This window comes from Protopterus annectens, chromosome 1.part0, assembly GCF_019279795.1.
Source record: "Protopterus annectens isolate FY-2018-M chromosome 1.part0, PAN1.0, whole genome shotgun sequence".
NCBI lineage: Eukaryota > Metazoa > Chordata > Ceratodontiformes > Protopteridae > Protopterus > Protopterus annectens.
This window is the reverse complement of record NC_056725.1, coordinates 639,366,500-639,388,465: the sequence shown is the minus strand read 5'-3', so window position 1 is coordinate 639,388,465 and position 21,966 is coordinate 639,366,500. Positions and strand designations below refer to the sequence as shown.

The 21,966-nt window shown below is 39.4% G+C and overlaps 1 protein-coding gene across 1 annotated transcript in view; it reads right to left on the bottom strand.

Moving 5' to 3' along the window:
* LOC122793708 (apolipoprotein L1-like) overlaps nt 1-18,244 on the bottom strand; it is a 294,046-nt gene extending 275,802 nt beyond the window's left edge. Inside the window, exons 1-2 of the mRNA XM_044061925.1 lie at nt 18,003-18,244; nt 17,394-17,606 (exon numbers count right to left, since the gene is read on the bottom strand). Coding sequence (XP_043917860.1) covers nt 17,394-17,600 — 207 coding nt within the window. The 5' untranslated portion in view covers nt 17,601-17,606; nt 18,003-18,244. The remainder of the gene's footprint in view (nt 1-17,393; nt 17,607-18,002) is intronic.
* Nucleotides 18,245-21,966: the final 3,722 nt, after the last annotated feature.

Sequence of the window (21,966 nt, the reverse complement as noted above, 5' to 3'; positions counted from 1 at the left end):
ATGATGGGTTGGTACGTAAAGTAACTCTGTCTTTATGAAAAATCAAGTATCAAGGCTTTGAGCACAATGCTTGGATCTCAGAAACTCTTCTGGCAGAGGTAATGGCCACTAAGAAAATTGTTTTCCATGAAAGACATTTGAGTTTGCATGTACCCAAGGGTTCAAAGGGAGATTGTGTAAGAGACTGCAGCACAAGACTTACGTCCCAAGGGGGAGTAAGATCTTTAAAGGGGGGGCCTTAAAAGTAGAGTGTCTTTCAAAAATGCTTTGCTCAAATTATGGGACACTACAGAAGAACCATTTATTCTGACATGAAAATTTGAAATCGCTGCTAATTGTACTTTAACAGTAGAATAACTAGCTCCTTCTTCAAAGAGATGTGCTAAAAATTTCAAGATATTATGAATGGGGGCTGTGAAAGGTTTAATATTTCATTTTTGAGCCCAAAAAACAAACATCTTCCATTTGCTGGAGTATACTTTTCTGGTGCAAGATTTATGGGAGGACAAAAGAATATTACGGACAAGAGAGGAGAGCATAGACTGTCTGGCTAGTAATGGAACTGGAGAAACCAGGCAGCCAGCCTGAGGTGTACTATGTCTGTATGCATCATGTCTGTTGGGTGAGACAGAAGGTCAGGAGTCGGATCCAGAAACCAAGGTGGTTGAATCAGGTGAGGCCAATGGAAGGGAAAACAAATTTGTAGAGGCCAAAAAGGGGCAATGAGGATGACCTTGCTCTTCAATCTTGTAGCTTTCTGAAGAAATATTAATGGATTGGGAGGATAGGCATAAAGGAGACTGGGGGCCAATTGTGAAGTAGAGCATCCCTCCGGAATTCCTCCTGTGGGGGGATTAGGGCAAAGTAGGTGCTGCATTTGTTGTTCAGGAAGGATGCAAATAGACTGCAGCAAGGCTGGCCCCCCACGGATGGAAGATCATGTTCACAGCCTTTTTGTTGCGGGACCATTCGTGAGGTAGAAGAATGCACCTGCAGAATTTGTCTGCTATCACACTGGACTTCCCTGTAATGTGCATTGCTAAAAGAAAGCGGTTGGAAGAGATCACCCACTGCCACTCACTGACAGCTTCTCGACACAATGGGTAGGAATTGGATCCTCCATGTCTGTTGATGTAACAGATGACAGACATGTTGTCTAGTGACTGTACTGCAACTATCCCCAAAAGGAGAGCATTCTGAAATGCCTGCAACGTTAACAGCACTGCTCTCATCTCTTGAACATTTATATGCAAATTGGACTTCTCGGGGGATTAGGTGTCTTGGGCTATCTTTCCCAGATAATGCCCCACCCACCCGAGCTGGGAAGTGTCTCTGGTCACTATAGCCTGGGCTGAGGGGGAATGAACCAACAACATTGTACAACTTGGACTGAATGAATCACCACCTGAGATCTCCCGTGCAGGTGTGAGTGATTCTTATCTGGTAAGACACAGAATGATAAAGAATTGACCACTGAGCAGCTAACATCCATTGAAGAATTCTCAAACAAAACCTGACAAGTGGTACTAATGTTATTGCTGGCGCCATTGATTCCAGAGCCTGAAGGACCAAGTGGGCTGAAACTGAGGCGCTGCAGATTATCGTTTTGACTTGGAACCTTATTGTCTAAACTCTCAGTGATGGAAGAGAAGCAATAGCTGTTTTGGTATTGAGAATTGCTCCTATAAACTCTAAACTCTGAGTTGGCTGCAGATGAAACTTGACGTAGTTTGTGGTTATCCCCAGAAGAAAGCAAGTCTAGAGAACTTGGTCTCTTGCACATATGAGTTGATGCATGGTTGGAGTGGTAATGAGCCAGCCATCTAGATATGGAAACACTTGGAATCCTTGCAGTCTCAGGTGAGCTGCTACTACTGCCATGCACTTGGTAAACAATCTGGGGGCTGTGGTGAGTCCAAAGGCAGTACTCTGAATTCATAATGACTGGCTCCCAGCTGGAAGTGTAAATAGCTTCTGGATCATCTGTTCATCTTTATATGATAGTATGTGTCCTGAAGGTCTACAGTGCACATCCAGTCATCCTTGCCCAGAAAGTGGAAAATGGACTGAACTGTGACCAACCGAAATGTGGTTCTTTGAACTGTCTTGTTTAGTGTGGACAGATCCAGAATTGGTCTCCAGCCCTGTTTTCTTTGGCAGCAAAAAGAATCTTGAGTAAGTTCCAGATTCTATCTGGTTTGATGGGACCTCTTGGATGACTCTTTTGTCTAGCAGCTCTTGTATTTGAATTGCTGCTTGTTCCCTCTGACTGGGTGGAACACCAGGTATTTTTCTTGAGATTCGAGGTGAAAGGGAAAAGGGTATTATATAGCCTCTGGAAATAATCTTCTGCACCCAAGTATCTTTTGTTATATCTATCCAGGCTCTCTGGTGCAGGGATAATTGTCACCTGACTGTCTGCAAAGGTGGATAATTGGGCCTCTTTTAGAAGCACTGATAGGGTTTGTCAAAGAACGATTCTCTGGAACCCAATTCTCTGGAATCCTGGTTCTGCAGGCCATTTCTGCCATGGGAGTGTCTTTGTCCATTAGAGTTCCCTCCTCTGCCTCTGGGGGAACCTCCTCCACATGTGACTTGAAAAGGACCCTGATACTTCTTGAACGACATTTTTTGACCACCTCATTGATTTCAGGAAAAAGTTCACTGAGGAGTCGAAAAACTCATGCCCATGGCAGACAGGGCCTTTCCATCTTTTTCACACCTGGACTGTGTGTCTTTTACTTTGGGGCTGAAAAAAGACATTCTGTCAAAAGGAGCATTGACGAAAGAAGATGTGAAAGGCTCCGCAAACTCAGAGAAGCACATCCAGGCGTATCTCCTTATGGAAAAGCCTGAACCCATTACCTTTGAGGTTCCCTCTGCTACATATTAGACCAATCACATGGATGAATTGGATATGGGTAGTCAGCTGGGAGGTAACAGATGCCTGAACTTCATGAGAAACTTCATCTAATAGTACATTTGATAATTCCTTGATTAAATCCCTCTGTAGTCTAGCAAAGTATGCCAAATAGCTCAGAGACCTCAAAGTGAAGGTCGCTGAAGCATAGACATGCTTCTCAAATCTGTCCATCTCCCATGACATCCTGTTGGGGGGATGGAGAGTGGAACTTTCCTCGGCTAGTTCCTTCTTGGTGGCTGCCACAATGACCATGGCATCAACAGGAACTCCCTTTCCCCAAAACTTCCTATCCGCACGTGTTGCCATTATCTTATCTGGTATGCAAGGAATGGGCTCTATGGTATCAGATTCCTTCCACGCCTGCTGTGAGATGAAGTCAATGAGCTCATCAGAGGATGGAGTCACCCAGGGGGTACAGGGTCCAGTACCAAAAGCCTCCAGGAGAACAGATTCCTCAGACATAGGGTTGCTGGATGTCCAACCACCTCATTGTTTAAGGCTTTCTAGGATGTCTCCAAAGGAGACATCTTCAAGAGGTGATTATGGGAATCCTTTACCTTCATCAAAATCTGTGTCTTCAGTGATGGACTCCTCCGGGGAGTCCAAGTGTTTCCTCTTACATGTCCTCTTCTTAGGGACCTCCTTGATGGGGTGCTCTGGGGGGTATTAGAAGAGGAGATTACAATTCCCTGTTTGGGAGCCATAGTTTTGGTACTGGCTGTCCCAGGGGGAGATGATGGTGAGGCTCTGAGCTGAAACATCATGGTAAAAGACAGGATCTGTCTGAACTGTCGAGGCAGAAAGTACTCGCTTTGCAGTCTCGAAGGCAGAGCATCTTGGAGAAAGAGAGAGGACGTTAGATTCAAGAAGACAAGCTTCTGAATCATAGGCCTCCCGTGCTCTGAGGGCAAAACCTCCCAGGTGGAAGCCGGAGTTGAGCTGTCCAGTGGAGGGACTCCAAAGTGCAGAGACGGCTCCAAAAGCTTCAGAGTCAAATGCAGTACCTCATATCCAACAGACAAACTATGGCTCCGGGAACTCCTGATCTGAGGGGACCAGAGCCCTCAGTGAAAATCTTGGATCTGAGGATAATGTTATCCTCTGATCCAAGCTAAACAGATCCGGAAGACTCGGATCCAAAATCTCTGAAGCAACAGTAGTCAGAGGAGGAATCTGTAAAGGGGAATAGTAGACATATAGATCTCCTGACCCAAAGGGGTAGGAGCTGAAGGAACACCAATCTAGCTCTGCACACAGAGACTCTTCATCGGTCTCTCTCCATATCTTCTTCTGTAAGGCTTCTGGAAGAATGAGTGGAGTATTTGGACAGAGACTTGTGTCTTTCGAAAAATGGAGAAGACACCCGGTCAGGGACCGAATGCGGTGATGGGGAGTACTTTGTTCTAGGCAGTAACTTGGCAGTTTGAAAGTCAGGTTCAGATTGCATTGGATCCAACAAAGTTGGATCCAAGAGCTATGTCTTCATTGGATCCGACTTAGGAGGCTTCAGCTCCAATACTTTTTCCTTAACATGATCTTGTATTTTAGCCTTTTTTGGATCTGGGGTTGAGACTGGGTACTTACTACACCTCTTTCTTGAGGAATCTGAAGCTGAGGAGGAGGAGGATGACTTCTGAGAAGACGTTTTTGAAATTTTTTTCTTAGAGGAAGAACCCTCTGATATAGTCTCTCCAAATGAAGGAAGAAGACCTTTCAGTATCAGTTTATTTTTGCATTCTACTAATGCGTGAGGATTAAAGCCATGGCATATAGAGCAGTTCTCCTGTAAATGGAGAGGGCCTAGATGACAGACAATAAGTGTGTGGGCATTGGAAAGTGGCAGCTTGTGCCCACCCTTTGAACACTTCTTAAATCCTACTGGTTTCTCCACCATCACTAAGTCAAAAATTGAGAAACCAAATAACTGTCAACACTAGAATAACAGAGCAAGAATTTTTTTTTGCTAGGGAAATATAGACAAAAAAAGGGGAAAAGGGAAGGAAATACCAATAATGGTAATGGAGCTACGAAGGTGTCACAGAAAGGAAGATACTAACAATAGTATCTAAGAAGTACAAAAAACATATGATAGAAAGAAAAAGGGTCAGAAACTACAAGAAATAGATAAACGCAGGTAAGAGACAGTAACAGAAGAAGTTTTTAAGTAAGAAATACAAAAAATAACACACATCAGCACATCAGAAGAAAGCTCGAGGGAGATGGAAGACCGCGTCTTCTGCTTGAAGTGGCAAACAAGATCTGAGGTAATTGGGGTTGGTGCACTGTGGTTAAGGGAGAAGCTCGAGAGTTTTTGATTGCCATGAGCTTTAGCAACAGCTAAGTCGGATCTGAGGGATCGGATCTGAACCCATCACCTGAGAAAAGAATGAAAATTGACAAGGTCAGATCATTCATTTACGAATGCATAGGTCAAAAGTAGATTTGATTCATATGAGTTTGATATAGAGATAAATAGGTTAGCGGAAAAGATGGAAGGAGTTGCACAATACTTACATTGGCAAGATGGGGCAGTAGAGAAAGAGAGAGCACATATGGAATGTGCCAATATAGGATTAGAGGAGAGGCCGCGTTTTGAATATCTTGGGGGAGTAAGAACAAAAGGGACGTAGTATGCATAAGGTGTTTTAAAGGACTGGGACGGACTACACAGATTAGAAAATAGAGAAGCAGGGTGAAGCAGGCAGAGCAAATGTGGAGGTGTCAGGGAGTATTTCTGTAAAATATGCAGGCAGCCTGAAAAGTGGAAAAGACAGAGGAGATAGGTGTGAGAAGGCAGTGGAGAAATTTATAGTAAATGCAAAAGAAATGGTGGGTGTGAGAAGGTTTATTTTTAAATTACAGTATAGTGCCTTACTAGATTCATAGAAGGTTACTAGGCTAATGGCTCTAGGGCCTTTACAAGCCTATCCATGTAACAAATCTGTGTACCCTAATTGACCATAGTTAGATGTTCATTGTTAGCAGAGCAATTCTATGATCAGCACCGACTGTCCGTGTCCATGAGGGACATAGATGCCACCCTCAAGGTGAATTTAAGGTTAGCCATCCAATTGTCATGGTTGCACTTTAGGGTCATTGAGGAGCTCTGCTTCACATGAAGTGGGGGTTTATTCCAGAGGAGTGGCAATCTCTGGAAGATATATCTGTCTTTCCCACATATTCTGTTAATGTCACAGGCTAGGTTGAGATCCCTGGAGTGAAAGACTCCTGTCCCATTTGATTTGCAGATGTGCAGCATTTCCATTAGGGCAGACTGTTTTGTAGGCCAGGCACAGGTTATCTCTCAGCAGCCGGTATGATACAGAATACAGTGACATGGTTTTCAGTCTTTACATGTAGGTATTGTTTTAGAGGACCTGGATTCTCTTGGTTAGAAACCTCTGTGGTCTCTCCAACTGCTGCACTTGTATGGTGAGGTACATACAGAAGGGAGCATTGTACTCAATTAGTGGTCTGATAAGTGTCGAGTACAGCAGAGTTATGACCTCCTTGGGCTTGGATGCAACGCCCTTTTTTATGAGATGTGCAGTACAGAAGGCTTTCCTTACCACTATAGACACATGGTGATCACAGTTTAGATTGCTATTAACCTGTGTTCCCAAGTCTCGCACCACTGGGCTTGAGCTTAGAGGGGTGCTATCTATATCATAATTAGTAGGGGCTGCTTCTTTGCCAAACGGCATAATGATGCACTTTTTTGCATTTAGTTTTAGTCTGTGGCTTTGATACCAATCAATTGTCTGTGCCAGTCCCTTCTGTAATATGCTGACATCATTGAGGGACTCTTGATTGAGCAGAGCTTACAGTCATCTACAAACTTCGTTAGCCACAGGCCATCTACTTTTGTCTGGACTTCAGGGAAATAGATTACAAACAATAGAGGGCCCAATACAGATCCTTGTGGTACACCACTGGTAACTGGTCTACTAGTAGAAGTGGACTCCCCAACTTTGACAGTGTACATTCTATCGGTGAGCCAGTTGGCTACCCATCTAGTACCATATAAGTTAATCTCTAGCTGGGAGAGTTTCTCAATGATCCCTGAGTGGGCAGTTGTGTCAAACACGTTGGCTAAATCAAGATAGGTGGTATGTACTGCGTTCCCCTCATCCAGGGCTTTGGTGACATTCTCAAAGAAGTCCACTAGGTTTGAAAAACAAGATCTACCCTTGACAAAACCAAAATGGGTTGGGTCAGGAGTTCGAAGGTTGCCAATGTTCTGGTTGGTAAGGTCCAAAATGATTCTTTCCATGGCCTTGCAGATAAGGCTGGTCAGGTTAATGGGTCTATAGTTCCCAAGGTCAGCTGATGGACCCCCCCCCCCCATGTGCAAGGGGATTACTATTGCTGTTCTCCACTCCACTAACACAAAACCGACACAAAACCAGTGCACAGGCTGTGGTTAAACAGAATGCTAAGTGATTCCACTAGGTCTTGTTTTAGATTGTTTAGTAAGCAGCCTGGGGTATTATCTGCTCCCATAGAGGCTGTATTTTTGGCCTTGGAGAGTGCTTGTATGATCTGTTCTTTGGAGATACTCGGTAGAGGACCAGTGTCAGGAATGCTATGGGGTATGGCTTGTGGGGACAGGGGGGTGAAGTTATTGCCAAATATGTCAGCTAGCAGGTTAGCAATTTCTTCAGGGTCAGTGTGAGTGGTGCCATCCACTCTAAGTTCAGCACACAGCTGGGCATTCCCCTTTAGGTTCTGGATGTAGCTAAAGAATGCCTTATGATTGTCTTTATCAAGGGATGCTACTTTAGCTTGAAAACTAGCTTTGGAGGACTTTACAAGGTTTCTGATTTGCTTGTTTAAACTGTGGACGGTAATCTTTCTTTGCTGAGTAGATTCCCTCTTGTTCTTAGATATCAGTTTCTTTCATTTGTTATATAACTTATTTATACTTGCAATCCACCAGGGTGTCTTGTTTTTTTTGAGAGGAACTGTCGGGTACAGCTGAGTCAATACATTTGTTTAAGTGGCTATACAGGGCATTTGTATACTCCTCTGTATAGGAGTCATTGTTGGCTGTGTTAGCAGGGACACTAAAACCTTTTATACCATCGCTTAGAAGGATATAGTTTGCTTTGGGGGTGTCAGGACTGATTTTTACTTCAAACGAGGCAGAGTTATGGTCTAACATAACCAGGGAGGGCAAGACATTGGGGGCAGTGCAGTGACCCCCCCCATGTTAGTGAGTACTAGGTCTAGGACATTTGAGCCCCTTGTGAGGGGTGCAGACAAACTGTTCCAGGGCATTTGAATTAATAAAGTCCAGGAACCTCAGAGTGACTGTGTTTGTGCTTGTGTAAGTTGCCCAATCCATGGACGGGTAATTGAAGTCTCCCTTGACCAAGGTGTTTGGCTGTATATTGAATGACTCTAGCAAGTCCAGGTAGGCAGTGTGTTTCTCCTGGTTCATGGTGGGGGACCTGTACCTAGCTATGATGTGGCAGGGTATTTTACATATAATTATTTAGACTTGGAAGAGCTCAAGAGAGTTGTACTGTTTCACCAGTCTTGAAGTGTATATGAATTTAATGAAAATAGATTCACCTCCACCTTTGGCTCTTTCATGCTCATTTTGGGGTTTGAATGTGTGAAAGGCATTGTAGCCTTGTACGGCTGGGGAGGTCTCTGCGGCCTTAAACCAAGTCTCTGGGACTGACTGCAGTTTACTGTTTAGGTTCCTAGCATTAAGCAGCATGACCTTGAGTTTGTCTCTAGTGGACTTTTTTATGTCAGATGTTTTGTTGTTCTGACATAGCCTAAAAAGGCACCATGGGGGAGGCAAGTGTCTTTGCCAGTATCCGAAAGCCTTGAGGAGACAGGTGAAGGCCATCTTTGGCAAAGCATCATGAACTGTCAACCATGTCTTCTCAGGCTGACAGATACTGGATCCCCTTTTAATGACACCAGAAGCTAAGCCAATTGTTGAAATCAATCATTTTTTGTCTGCTGCTTAGGGGTAGGGACATACCTGCTTGGAACACATAATCTGAGAGTTCTATTATGTCTCTCTTCATCTAGTCCAGAGAGGTAAGTCTCAAGTTATTCACTCCAACATGTACTATGACATAGCCATAATGATAACTGTTGCTGAGTGACCATGTGTGACTTGACGGATCCTGGCACCTGACAGGCAGCTGACCGTGACCTTCTCCTTGTCCAACCTGGTGAGGTGGACATCTGTGTGTCTCACTATTAAGTCGCCTATGACCAATACATTTGGTTTTGAGGTGTTTTCCCTTAGGGGCTTAATTGCTGAGACACTGATATGTGTATTATGTGTAATGGTGAATTCTGTTCATGTACCAGTATGTGTGGGTTGTTTGGTCTTGGGAGGTCTCTGGTGTTTTGGTAGGCTCTTGGTCAGTAACTTCATGTATGTGGGTTTATGTGTCTTAACTTTTGTCTTGTCTGAGAGGAGAAGTGTGTGTGCTGACAACCTGTCTGATGTCTTGTTTATTGTTACATGAGAGGACTGATTCAAGTTCCATGGTATAGTTACATCTCTCACATACTGCATTTGCTTTAGAAGCAGGTGATTGTCAGTATATATGCGGCAATTGCTACAGTTGCCTCAGCATGCCCATGTCAATCAAGCTGGCTGGAGAAATGCTGGGTAACTGTCCATCGTAGCAGATAATTCCTAAGTACTAGTTTGTGAGAGGGCAAATTCGATCAGCTATTGCTCTGATATTAACAAGGGGACTTAATTCTCTAGATCAGGGATGAAAAGTGGGGCAATGCTGCTCAATGTTCAACTGAGTAACCTACAGTGCAAAAGTGTGCAGCTGCGTTGCCCAAAGAGCAGCAGGGAAGCCTGTGAAGGTTTCACTGACCGGACTCTGAAAAAAAAGTGTTTCTAAGCATTTGCATCTGTATAAGGCACCACTAACTCCAGTCGCACAGTGCGCAGCTATGTGCAAACGCAAAGCTTATATACAGGTGAAATTAAATAGTTTTAAACTAGTTTGCCAATAGGAAATCACACAATGATCCTTCCCTCCAGCAATCCCCAGCTCAGACAAGGCTATATCCACAGTTTTCTGCCACAAGTGTGCAGGGGAGCCCTTCTTAATGTATGATGGCTGGCTTTGAGTTCAAGTGTATGAAAAACAGGCTAGATTCAGCAAGCCTGTCTCTAGTCTAAGCTATCTAAGCAATATTTCAGTGCAAAACAAGTGCAGGTAATAAACAGACGGAAACTGTAAAACAGTTAAAAAGGCACAAAATAATGTAGTAGAACAGTAAAATGTAATTATTTTTATTTTACATTTGTTGACCGGTAGTGTCCGGCTGAGCTATTGCCCTTTTTCAGCAGAGGCCCGGGGAGAAAAGCTCCAACGATATGCAATGTAATAAAAATAGCAATACAGATACATTTCAATAAAAATAGCAATAGAGAATTTTGGTAGTTAAAATATGTAAGCTACATAAATGTATATTGTTGACAGATAAAACAGCACTATAAACAAAAAGGAGAATGTTAAAGTAAAATAAGTTATATGTTTTGGTTTAAAAAGAGAGTTGAGTAAATATAAGGTTTTGTATGCAGAGTAGCAGAAACTTAAAATGTTACATAAGAATTTCAGGGAGCAGAGTATAGAAGAAGCTTTGGAGGCTGCATAGGAAGCATATGATGAAGTAGTTAATGGTAAGTTTTAGTAAGTTAGTTTGACCGTACTACAAAAGGTAGGTAATAATCAGGGAGGGTGAGTACAATGGCAGGACCTGTGTTTTTTAAAGTGGTCTTTGGTTGCTAGCTTAAATTGTTTGGGGTGAGTAAGGGACCATATTTCTAGTGGTAGTTTGTCCCATGCAATAGAGGGATGGCAGCTATGTAAGTTGTACCATGTGCTGAATTTGGGTTTGTGGATTTTTAAGTAGGTCTTGGGTTGAGCTTCGGAGAAGTCTGGTAGGGGAGTAGTGAGAGATGAGAGAAGACAGACTTGGGCAGAAATCAGGCTAATGTAAGATGGAGTGTACGATTTGGAGTTGAGATTGTAGAAACAGGTGAGGTAGCTCGGGCCAGTTCAGGTATTTTAGGGAGAGACAGTGGTGAGATTTATATGTTTCTTGAACTGCAAATGTAGCTATTTTGTGGTAGATTGATTTTAATTTGGTAAGTAGGGAGGAGTTCAGAATTGTGAGTATTTGGGAACAATAGGTTAAGCATGGTAGAAGTTAGGCATGGGTAAGAGAAATCCTAGTTTCAGTAGTTAGGAATTTGTTCCTGTACAATAGTCCTAGCTTTTGTTGTTTTTTTTTTTTATATAACTGTTAATGTGAATATCAAATTTTAGTTGGTCGTTAATGGTAATGCCAATGAGTTTTGTGCTAGTTTCGACTTCTATAGGAGTATTGTTTAGGGACCTTATGGAGAAAAAAAGTTTAATGTGGTTTGCAGATTTAGGTAGAAAGAGTAGTAATTTTGTTTTCTTAGGGTTGAGGATGAGCTGATTATTAGTGAGCCATGTCTCTAGTGAGTTGAAAGATGTTTGGGTATTTGTTAGGAGTTCTAAGGGGGAATTAGCAATAGTTATGACTGTAGAGTCATCTGCATATTGGACAATGTTAGACTGAGGACAAGAGGAGTGGAGTGAGTTGGTGAAGATATTAAAGAGTAGAGGTCCAAGAATGGAAACTTGGGGAACACCAGTTCTTAGTGTTATTAACATTAAAGCCTGAAGGCTTAGTTTCTTTATGGTGTTTGGACATGTTCAAATCACAGTCCACACACACACAAGAGCAAAAACAATAACTACAATGATAAATTCCTATAGTATAAAATATAGAAAATCAAATAACAACAACTTTTTTTTTAACTTCACACAAGACAGAAAGAAAGGACGATAGGTTGCCCTCTAACTAAAATGGGCAGAGGCAGCCCTCTAACTTAAAGGGGCTGATGCCCTTTTTATCCAAGCAGTAGGAAAAATAAACAACAATGAACACTGAAAAGATGCCCTCTAACTAAAAACGGGCAGCAGCAGCCCTCTAACTTAAATAGGCTGACACCTTTCTATGTACTTAAACAAACAGTAAAAAGTAGAAAAATTAGTCGGGATAGGGAGAAGAACAATGCCTAATGGAAATTCGATGACCAGAAGTAACAATACATCAATGGATATCCTAATTAACTACAATGCTTAATGCAAACTAGCTTTTGAAATAAAAGAACAATTTTTGAGAAATTAGTAGAAAAAAACGATAATACAAGAAGTACAGTTTGGATCACTTAGCCAGAGCCAAGACAGAAGCCTCCGATCTGTTTAGCAACAAACGAGATCTGGGGAGCTTCACTAGAGAATGATGGGATAGGGATACAGCCACAAGCCAGTGGAAGACCTCGAGCTTTAGTATATGGCCGAGTCGGTTCTGAAACCCAAACAGTAAGAATGAAGGCACGATAGGACAACATAACATCTGTTATTTTTATTATATAGAAATAATTTTCACTTTTTTCTAAATATCTTAACAACCAAGTAACACAAACAGAACCCATTAGCCTTGTATGAAAGCTCTCAGCTAGATGAGTAAAATGCAGCTGACAGTACGTGCGTAACTTGAGTGGCTGCTGAAATATTGTAAGTTGTTTATAAAATATTACAAACATAATAGTTACTGTCTTTACTGTGATTTATAAATTTTAGTTTAAGACCTAGAACCTAAAGAATACTATCACTATAAAAATAGTCTGGGTCGAACAGTTTGCCATTTATACTTCTTACATAACCCCTAATGTTCCAGAGATATGAACATTTGTATGAAATGTGAGGATTTAATTTGATTCTTGTCAAAAGCAAAAGGTTCGCTTGGAGGAAACCAAATGAGGGCCCAAGACCAAGGTGAATAAATATCCAAATAGTTTATTCAATAACAACGAAAAGGAATAAATTTTAACGCTAAGCACAGAAAATATGTTTTCGAGCGTCTTCCTCAGAAATCAATAAAAAAATAAATGCTTCAATATTTAAGCTGTCCTAAATATATTGAGAGACAATTATTCAATAAAATAAAAGTTGTCCAATAAAAACAGTTGTTCAATAAAACAATCACTTCAACCTACTCAAATAAAATGAATCAAATGGTTCTATATCAAATCAACTGTGCTTGTGTAAAAAATGTTGCATATGCACAAATGGCAAAAAACATTATGGACTGACTCACAAGAAAGATTTTTTGATTTCCTTACTTATATCAAAGGAACAACTATTTTTTTGGATTTCAGGTACAATTTTAACAGTCAAGAATTGATATACCTGGATATTTCCCTGATCAAGTCGGACAATGCTTTCTCCTCAAAATACATAGGAAAAAAACTTTTTCCAATTCTTATCTTCATTTTAACAGTGGTCATCCTTTCTTCCAAAAGAAAAATTTACTTAAGGGACAATTGGTTAGGATTAGTCGCATGACCTCGCAGGATGAAGAATTCACAAAATAATGTGACTTTGTTATGGATATGTTTAGGGAGAGAGGTTATACAGATAATTTAATTCATGAGACTATTCAGGAAGTTGTGGATGGAAGAAAGGGGAGATTTGCTCCTATTTTAGGTCAGGATGATTTAGTCAAATCTGATACAACAGTTAACAACAATACTCTAAACAATTGGGAGCAAGCATATATTATGGATTACACTGGTGATTCAGGTGTGATTAAACAAACAGTTACTAGGGAATGGGATAGATTTAGACAAATTTCTGATCTAGACTTGGTACACAGTCAACCCTTAAAATTCATATACAGAAAGGATTTGAATTTCAAGAAATTATTTGAGTTTGGTGGTGGTCCAAATTCTGGAAGTAGATCACGAAGAGTGGGAACTTTTAAATGTGGGTTCTGTTCCCAATGCCCACATGTAGTCAACAATACCAGTATACACATACCCAGTAGAAATAGGCAGATTATGAGTACCAACTTTTCTAATTGCAATACTAATGGGGTTGTTTGTCTAGCCACTTGCCACCACGGTAACTCATTCTATGTAGGGAAGACTGAGAGGAAGTTAAAGCTAAGAATTTATGAACACTATTATGAAATCAAAAAGCATAATGTTAACAATGCATTATTTTGTCACACCTTAACATGCCAACAAGCTTCCTTTAACTTCTTTGTTTTGGAAGTAGTTCCCAAGGAAGTTAGGGGTGGTATGTGGGAAGCCAAGTTAGAATACAGGGAATTGTATTGGCAGATTATTTTGGATGCCACAAAAAACCCCGGTCTGAATGACATGTTATCTATCCTTCCTGTTCTCAAGTTAAGAGCTGCAAAACTATAATACTACAAACTCCCAGTAGATGGCAGTACACACTTCATTTTTTTCTTCCTTTGGTCTAAAGCATTTTTCATGTTTGACATAGATAAGAACATTTATATATATATATATATATATATATATATATATATATATATATATATATACACGCACACAAACTTATACAATTGAATACTTTTTCAATAGTATTTTTACTTTGGATTTTATTTTATAATGTTTTTGTCATTTGTGCATATCAAATATTTTTGTCATTTGTGCATAAGCAACATTTTTACACAAACACGGTTGATTTGATATAGAACCATTTGATTCATTTTATTTGAGTAGGTTGAAGTGATTGTTTTATGAACAACTGTTTTTATTGGACAACTGTTATTTTATTGAATAATTGTCTCTCAATTGATTTAGGACAGATTAAATATGAGTTTGTGAAGCATTTATTTTTTATTGATTTCTGAGGAAGACGCTCGAAAACGTATTTTCTGTGCTTAGCGTTAAAATTTATTCCTTTTCATTGTTATTGAATAAACTATTTGGATATTTATTCACTTTGGTGTTGGGCCCTCATTTGGTTTCTCCAAGCGAACCTTTTGCTTTTGGTTATTGTTTGACATTGTTCGCTTCCATCTCCCTTGTCAATTCTTGTCAAAAGGCTTATCATCCGCCCACTGGAAATTACAGTGCAAACTTCCTGAGCTCCATTGGAGTGAATGAGTTAATTGCCATCCACAACTTCTCTGGTTGATAAAAATATGTCTGACTTGTAAATAAAATTAAAGGGACTAAAAACATTTTCATTGCTTATACCTTGCTATCCATATCCATTAATAAGAGTTTCCAGTTTTTCAGTTTTTGTATTGTCTTTTGTTTAGTCTCTTCCCACATATCTTTATTTGCCATATCAGAATAATTTTTAACCCATACTCCTAAGTACTTCATTTTATCAGGTCCCCATATATATGGGTATTGCTGAACCAATTTGTGTGTGGGTACATAGTTTACAGGTATAGCTTGTTTTAGCTTCATTAATTTTATATCCTGGAAAGACCTGAAATCACCTCATTATAGGAAACTTCTAATATTGATAAAAAATACCAGTATTCTTACATGGCTAACACTACTTTTATGCAGAAAGTAAAATTAAATAATATTTTTTTAAGAGACCAACAGTTTTTATGCAGAGGTATTTCCCAATGGGAAATGGAGCTCTAAGCCAATTGTTGTTCTTGTGAAGTCCCTGAGATGCTTCTCCTCAAGGTAGCAAGAAAATACTGAAGAAATCTTCACTCTGACTGCTGATATCCCGCCATGGAGTTAGCCAATCAGCAATCAGAATGAAGTTATAGGTGGAAGTATAGCCTTGTGAAGCTGGCTAGTTGTTGTTTCCTGGACAGAGAAACAACCCATGCAGCCTAAAGGCTACTACAGGACTGGGAATGATGAACATTGATTATTCAGCATTGTTCATATAACTGCACTTTGCTTTCACAAACAGCCTGTATCCTACCACCAAACACTTTCTGTGTGCACATCTGATGCCCATGATGAAACTGAAAAAATAAAAGTCTACAGTAATGCTTCAGTTTGTTCTCAGTTACACACACTGTCCCTTAGTGACAAGCCATATCAACAATTTTATAACAGCGCTCATGCAAACAACTCTTGCTTGTAGACACACAGACTGCCTACTGACCTTTTCCAAACACAACAGCTCTATGTGCAAACCTCTGCTGGATGACCGAGATGAAAATGAAATAAATGATGGCCACAATTTTAACTTACTGATCTTATGCACATGTGCTCTCTCTCTCTCTCTCTCTCTCTGGCAAGCTATATTATTGATCACTAAGACAGACTGTGCATGCTTCTTTGCTTTCACACACAATCTGCCTCCCTACCACTCACCACTTATTGTCATATTCTGACTGCTCACTCCTGGAATGACTTAATGAGACTAAAGTGAAAGAAATAATAACCTCATCAACATATTTTATCTTGCTACTCAATGCCACTCAATGGCAAACTATACAAATGCTCATTTAACAGGGATCAAGCCCCTTTGCTTTCACACAGTCTACCTCCTCCTCTTCTTCCTTGACTTTTTACCAATTTAGATAGATAGATAGATAGATAGATAGATAGATAGATAGATAGATTGATAGACAGACAGACAGATAGATAGATAGATAGATAGATAGATAGATAGATAGATAGATAGATAGATAAAGAGTGGAGTTACTGGGAGTGTGTGCTGTGACACTCGTCAGACATATCTATTGTCCACCAATTAGCTTTGTTATTTTTTAGGTATTTCATATTTATTGAAAAAAAAAGAAAGTTGAGCTATCTTGGGAAATGAAGTTCTGTCCATGTCTGCATGTGCCAATACAACTTGTTACCCCCAAGCTAAAAATGGAGGAAACTGCTATCTTCTAAGAAAAAAATATTAAAGGCACAGCAAATACATTTTTCTATTTTACATTTTTATAGTCACACATCTATGGATTTGTTAAGCAATGTCAAACTTACCTCCCCCCCAAAAAATAAAACCCGGGGATCACGTCAGGGGACCAGGGAAGTAAATATTCTGGGAAGAAATAGCTAGGGAATTGTTATGGCTAGGCTTGCATAGGCCCTAGGGCCGATAGCCTAGTACCAACCTATGAACCTATGAACATCAGTTAAAACACATCTCTTGCATCACTTCAGGTGAGACATCTTGTTTTTCACATCAAACTGCATCAAAATGATGAAACAAGCTACCAGCCTTTTCTGTGTGATCAGTCATTTGTATCTGAAGAGCTGCAAGAAAAATGTTTCTCTGACTTCCTAAATCTGCATAAAATAGTAGTATACATTTACTGCCTGATTTGGTTAACCAGGAATGTGTTCAAGACCACAAAAGACCATGAGTAGGAAAGATACAAAAAAAACCCCTACTCAGCCAGGAAGAAAAAGCTACACCATGATCTGTATTTGAAGAGCTTTTAATAAAAAACTCTGGTGCCTCGGTACAAACAAGCCTTCCGGGAGTAATAATCATATAATAATCAATAATGTGTTCAAGACCACCCTGAATAGGAATGAGCCAGATGTTAGGAAGCAGCATTAAAAATAATCCCACTGAAACAGAAGACTTTTGACTCACAAATTGTTGCTTACCTTGAATCCAAGTGATCCCTTACTCTGATAAAATGAAATTGCCTTTTTGAGATCATCTTCATATTCATTAAATCCACCAAAGCATCTGTAAGTATTACTTCTGCATTTTCCCTCTATTATTCTGACAGAATCAGTCCATACTTCTTTGCATTTCTTATAGGATATGTCAATGTGCTTTATAAACATGTTTCTGAATTCCTCCTGCATGTAATTCTGAAATATGAAAAATAAAAATAATACAAAAGGACAGGTAAAACATCTCATATGATGTAAGCTTGTATTATATATTTTAGAACAAGGCAAAACAGACACACAGAGACTAATGAAAACAAAAGTTATTATACAATGGTTGGCCATTAATATTCAAAAACGAGCACACTGACTGGTCAGCCCAACCAGCGTGCCCACTGTAAATCTGAGAATATACCAACAGAAAAGGGTCCGGTCGCCTGGACGTTTTCCATTAGTATATCTCATAAATTTTTTACTTTGCTTTCTTTTTTTTTTTAACAAAATAACAAAACGGAAGACCTCAAATGAACGAGAGAGACAGTGCAGACAAGAATAAAAGGATAATCAGGTACATTCTGCAAAGCTATAGAAACTTACCTGATTATCCTTTTATTGTGTCTGTCCTGGCTCTCCTGAAAGATAAAAGTTTCCCAGTTTAAAAAAAAAAACAATGGAGATCTTTCTTTCTCCGTTGCTTCTTTTGCACAGCACTGATGTATTGCATAAGCATGGGAACACAAGTCCCATAGGCATGCGCAATACATCAGACAAAGCCCCAGTATACCAAAAAAAATGCAGAAGGGCACCACGGAGGCATTATACAAAGACATTATTTAAGAAAAGTAAGAGTATTTTTTTCTTAAATAATGTCATTGTATGATAGCAATAATATGACAGCAATAACCAACTCCGTGGTTGTGGTATATTGAAGATTTACCCATGGTTGGCTTTATTAAATCACACCAACTGTGGGTAAATCTTCAATTTACCACACTGACATCATTGGTTATTGCCTAATTAATTTATACTGCTTGTAAAAAAGCAGAAGGAAATGACAGCTAAATCCAACAATATGTTCAACTTTTTTTTTTTTTTAAATTTTGGCCATTATTTTGCAATACTGCTGAGCAATGCCACAAAAAACTGATGTATGCAACACATAAAAGCCATAATATTAGAAATTAAACAAGATAATTAAGTTATTCACGGGCAACATTTTCCTGCGTCTGTTCTCTAACCTTTTTAAGAATACATAGTACATACAAGCTACTGACATTGCACAGAGAACCTTGGCAAACATATAGTTGACAGTACCATGTATCTGTTTATACAGAAGTTTTCTGTCTGCTGTGTTTAAAAAAAGGCAGTGATAAAGCAGCCTGGGCACCTAACAGCAATTAAATAATAACTATTATACATAAGTGGATTGCTGCATTTAATTGTCAAAGGCAATATTCAGCTGAAGTGCATTCAGCATCCCTTAGATCCTTCCCTAAAACTACTGTTATGAAGGAGGTCAGTGTACATTAGCTTGTTTGCTCATGTAGTGACATGGTACTGGACATTTGCATTTTTAGAATGGAATTATTTATTAGTTAAAACAAAAAAAAGCACAAACATTTCAAGCTTCAATCAATGGTAGCTTACTTGACTTTCCAAATGAAGAAACCAAATGCAATAATCACAGCAAAAATAATAACAAAAAAATTATGTTCCTTTTCTTTAATTTATTTTGATATGTGTCTGTGTATACATTTGTATATACATATACGTGTGTGTGTGTGTGTGTGTGTGTGTGTGTGATACATCAACATCATTTTGTCAACCGATCCTCTGAAAGCATTCCACTTGAAACACTTTGCTCTATTTGCAGGAGGGCAAGCCCCCTGCAACCTTATGTGTGGAGACACCCACATCCTATACACACACACACACACACACACATATATATATATATATATATATATATATATATATATATATATATATATATATATATATATAAAGAGAAAGATATGGCCTCCTATCAGGTGTGCGAAGCCAGCACAGCCATTTCTTGAAAGAGGAGAACAAAAGTGTTGAATGTCAAAAGAGTGAATCACCAAACCCCTTCCACCTTGCACGATTTATGGTAACCCTTGTTCCCTGTCAAAAGTGGCAGAGACTTTGATATTTGGTGTTTTACTGTGTTTTGGGCTTTGGGTGATGAGACATTCAGATCTTTCTTCTCACTGTACCAAGAATCAACCATGCTGGCTTTTGTGCACCTGACAGTAAAAATATACATACATATATATATATATATATATATATATATATATATATATATATATATATATATATATATACATGGGTCTGCCTGATATCATCAAAATTCCATTTCATCGAACTTTAGAAGCATGAGACGACTTTGCCGAAAACAGATTTTATCGAACATTCACATCACAGTAGTTTTATTCCAGGAAAGGAAACACTTGGCCACCATGGGGAAATTTGCCCTTTTCCCCACTACAGTAAAATCTCGGAGCTGGTATATTTAGTTAAGTAGGGGTGTGGGAGGTGCAGACCCCCACTTGGGTGGGTTTTATATGCTTCAGTGTGTTTGTATTGCCATGGTGGTCAAGTGTCTCCTTTCCTGGAGTAAAATTCTGGTGATATGAACATTCGGTAAAGTTCGTTTTCAGCAAAGTCATCTTGTTTTTCTGAAGTTCGATGAAGTAGAATTTCGACTATATCAGGTAGACCCATGTGTATATGTGTATATATATATATATATATATATATATATATATATATATATATATATATATATATATATATATAGGTCTACTTTGATTCACTGAAAACTCACTGAATTTCATTTCATCCTCAAAAAATCGCTGAAAGCTCAAATCACTGAAAACTCATTTCACTGAATCACATTTCACTGAATGTAAGTACTTTTGGGCAAATAAAATGTATATGCCTTTTTCCCCACTGTAGTGTGATCCTGGAGTTAGTATATATAGTTAGGGTGTGTGTGTGGGGGGAGATAGCCCCCCACCTACTTAGCTTTTATATTTATGAATCTCATTTCACTGAAAGCTAACAATATAAAACCAAAAGTAGGTGGGGGCTGTGCCCCCCACACCCTCCCTAACTATATATACTAACTCCAGGATCGCACTACAGTGGGGAAAAGGGCATATACGTTTTATTTGCCCAACAGTACTTATTTTGTGAAATGTGATGCAGTGAAATGAGTTTTCCATGAATCAAAGTAGACCTATATATATAGATATATGATAGCTGATCAAAACCTCAAAACATTGAATGGCAACTGATCAAGCACAACTTGCTGATCAGCAGCTGATCAAAAAGAAAAGCAAAAGAAAATAAATCTTGTTTATTGCAGGGGAAAACCCATCTGCACCACCGTCACACTCCTTGCTAATTATATATATATATATATATATATATATATATATATATATACATATATACATTATACATTATATAAGATCATGCTACAGTGGGGAAGGGCAAATTCCCCAATCCCCAGTGGACCACAATCTTGCACAAAAAAATGCTGGCACCTAAAATCAGATTATATTTGATTGGTTGTGCTGGTGGATGCTGTTCGACAACTTGTCGGAAGTCCATATAAATACATGCATACACATATATATGTATAGATGGTTCCCCTTCACAAGATCGAATATATGAATACTCGAAACTCAAAAGCCCGAACCCAAAATCACGAGTATTCATATACTCGAAATTGTGAACCGGCACAACAGGAAAGTAAAAACACTTTTTGTAATGTTTTTGCACCCCCCCCCCCCCACACCTACCTACTTAAATATACCAACTCCGAGATCGCACTACAGCAAAGGAGATGGAAATGTACCATTATGTGCTATATGCATAAGCGCACTACGGGATACTTTCCATTCCTCTGCTGAAGTGCGGTCATGAAACCTGCACATTAAGGAAGGAACAGTACAGGGGGATCCAGCCCCCGACAAAAAGGTAAGTAAAACCCTTAATCTACTTTTTTACACTTCCCGTTCACAATTTCGAGTTACTGAAACTCGAGATTTTGAACTCTATCTTATGAATTTTGAGGTTTTAGTAATTCAATCTTGTGAAGGGGAACCGTATAGATATACTACAGTTGTGTAATAACTCACCATAACAGTAAATGTCCTACTGATCACAGTTGCAGTATTCCATTACTGATGAGTTATCTCACCGAGGTAACCTGAGGTCTGCTCAAGGTACCAAAGCCATAAACCTTGTATATGCTCGTACGTCTGACCTTAGTCCCAGAGCATAGGGGTTCATAAGTGGATGCAGGAGTGTAACATCTTCAGAATATCTTGAGCTAGGAAACACTGGAGAAGCCTGAGTTAAAAAGGCTAATAAAAAACAAAGTCAGCTAAAAGTAGGGGGAGGGGAGCCTGGTCACCCTCACCCTCAGTCCACAAGCTACACAGCTATTAAAAAAACAGAATGGGGAAGGAGAGAGGGTTGCAACACTGCAACACACATCAGTATGACATCTGCTATTATGGTACTG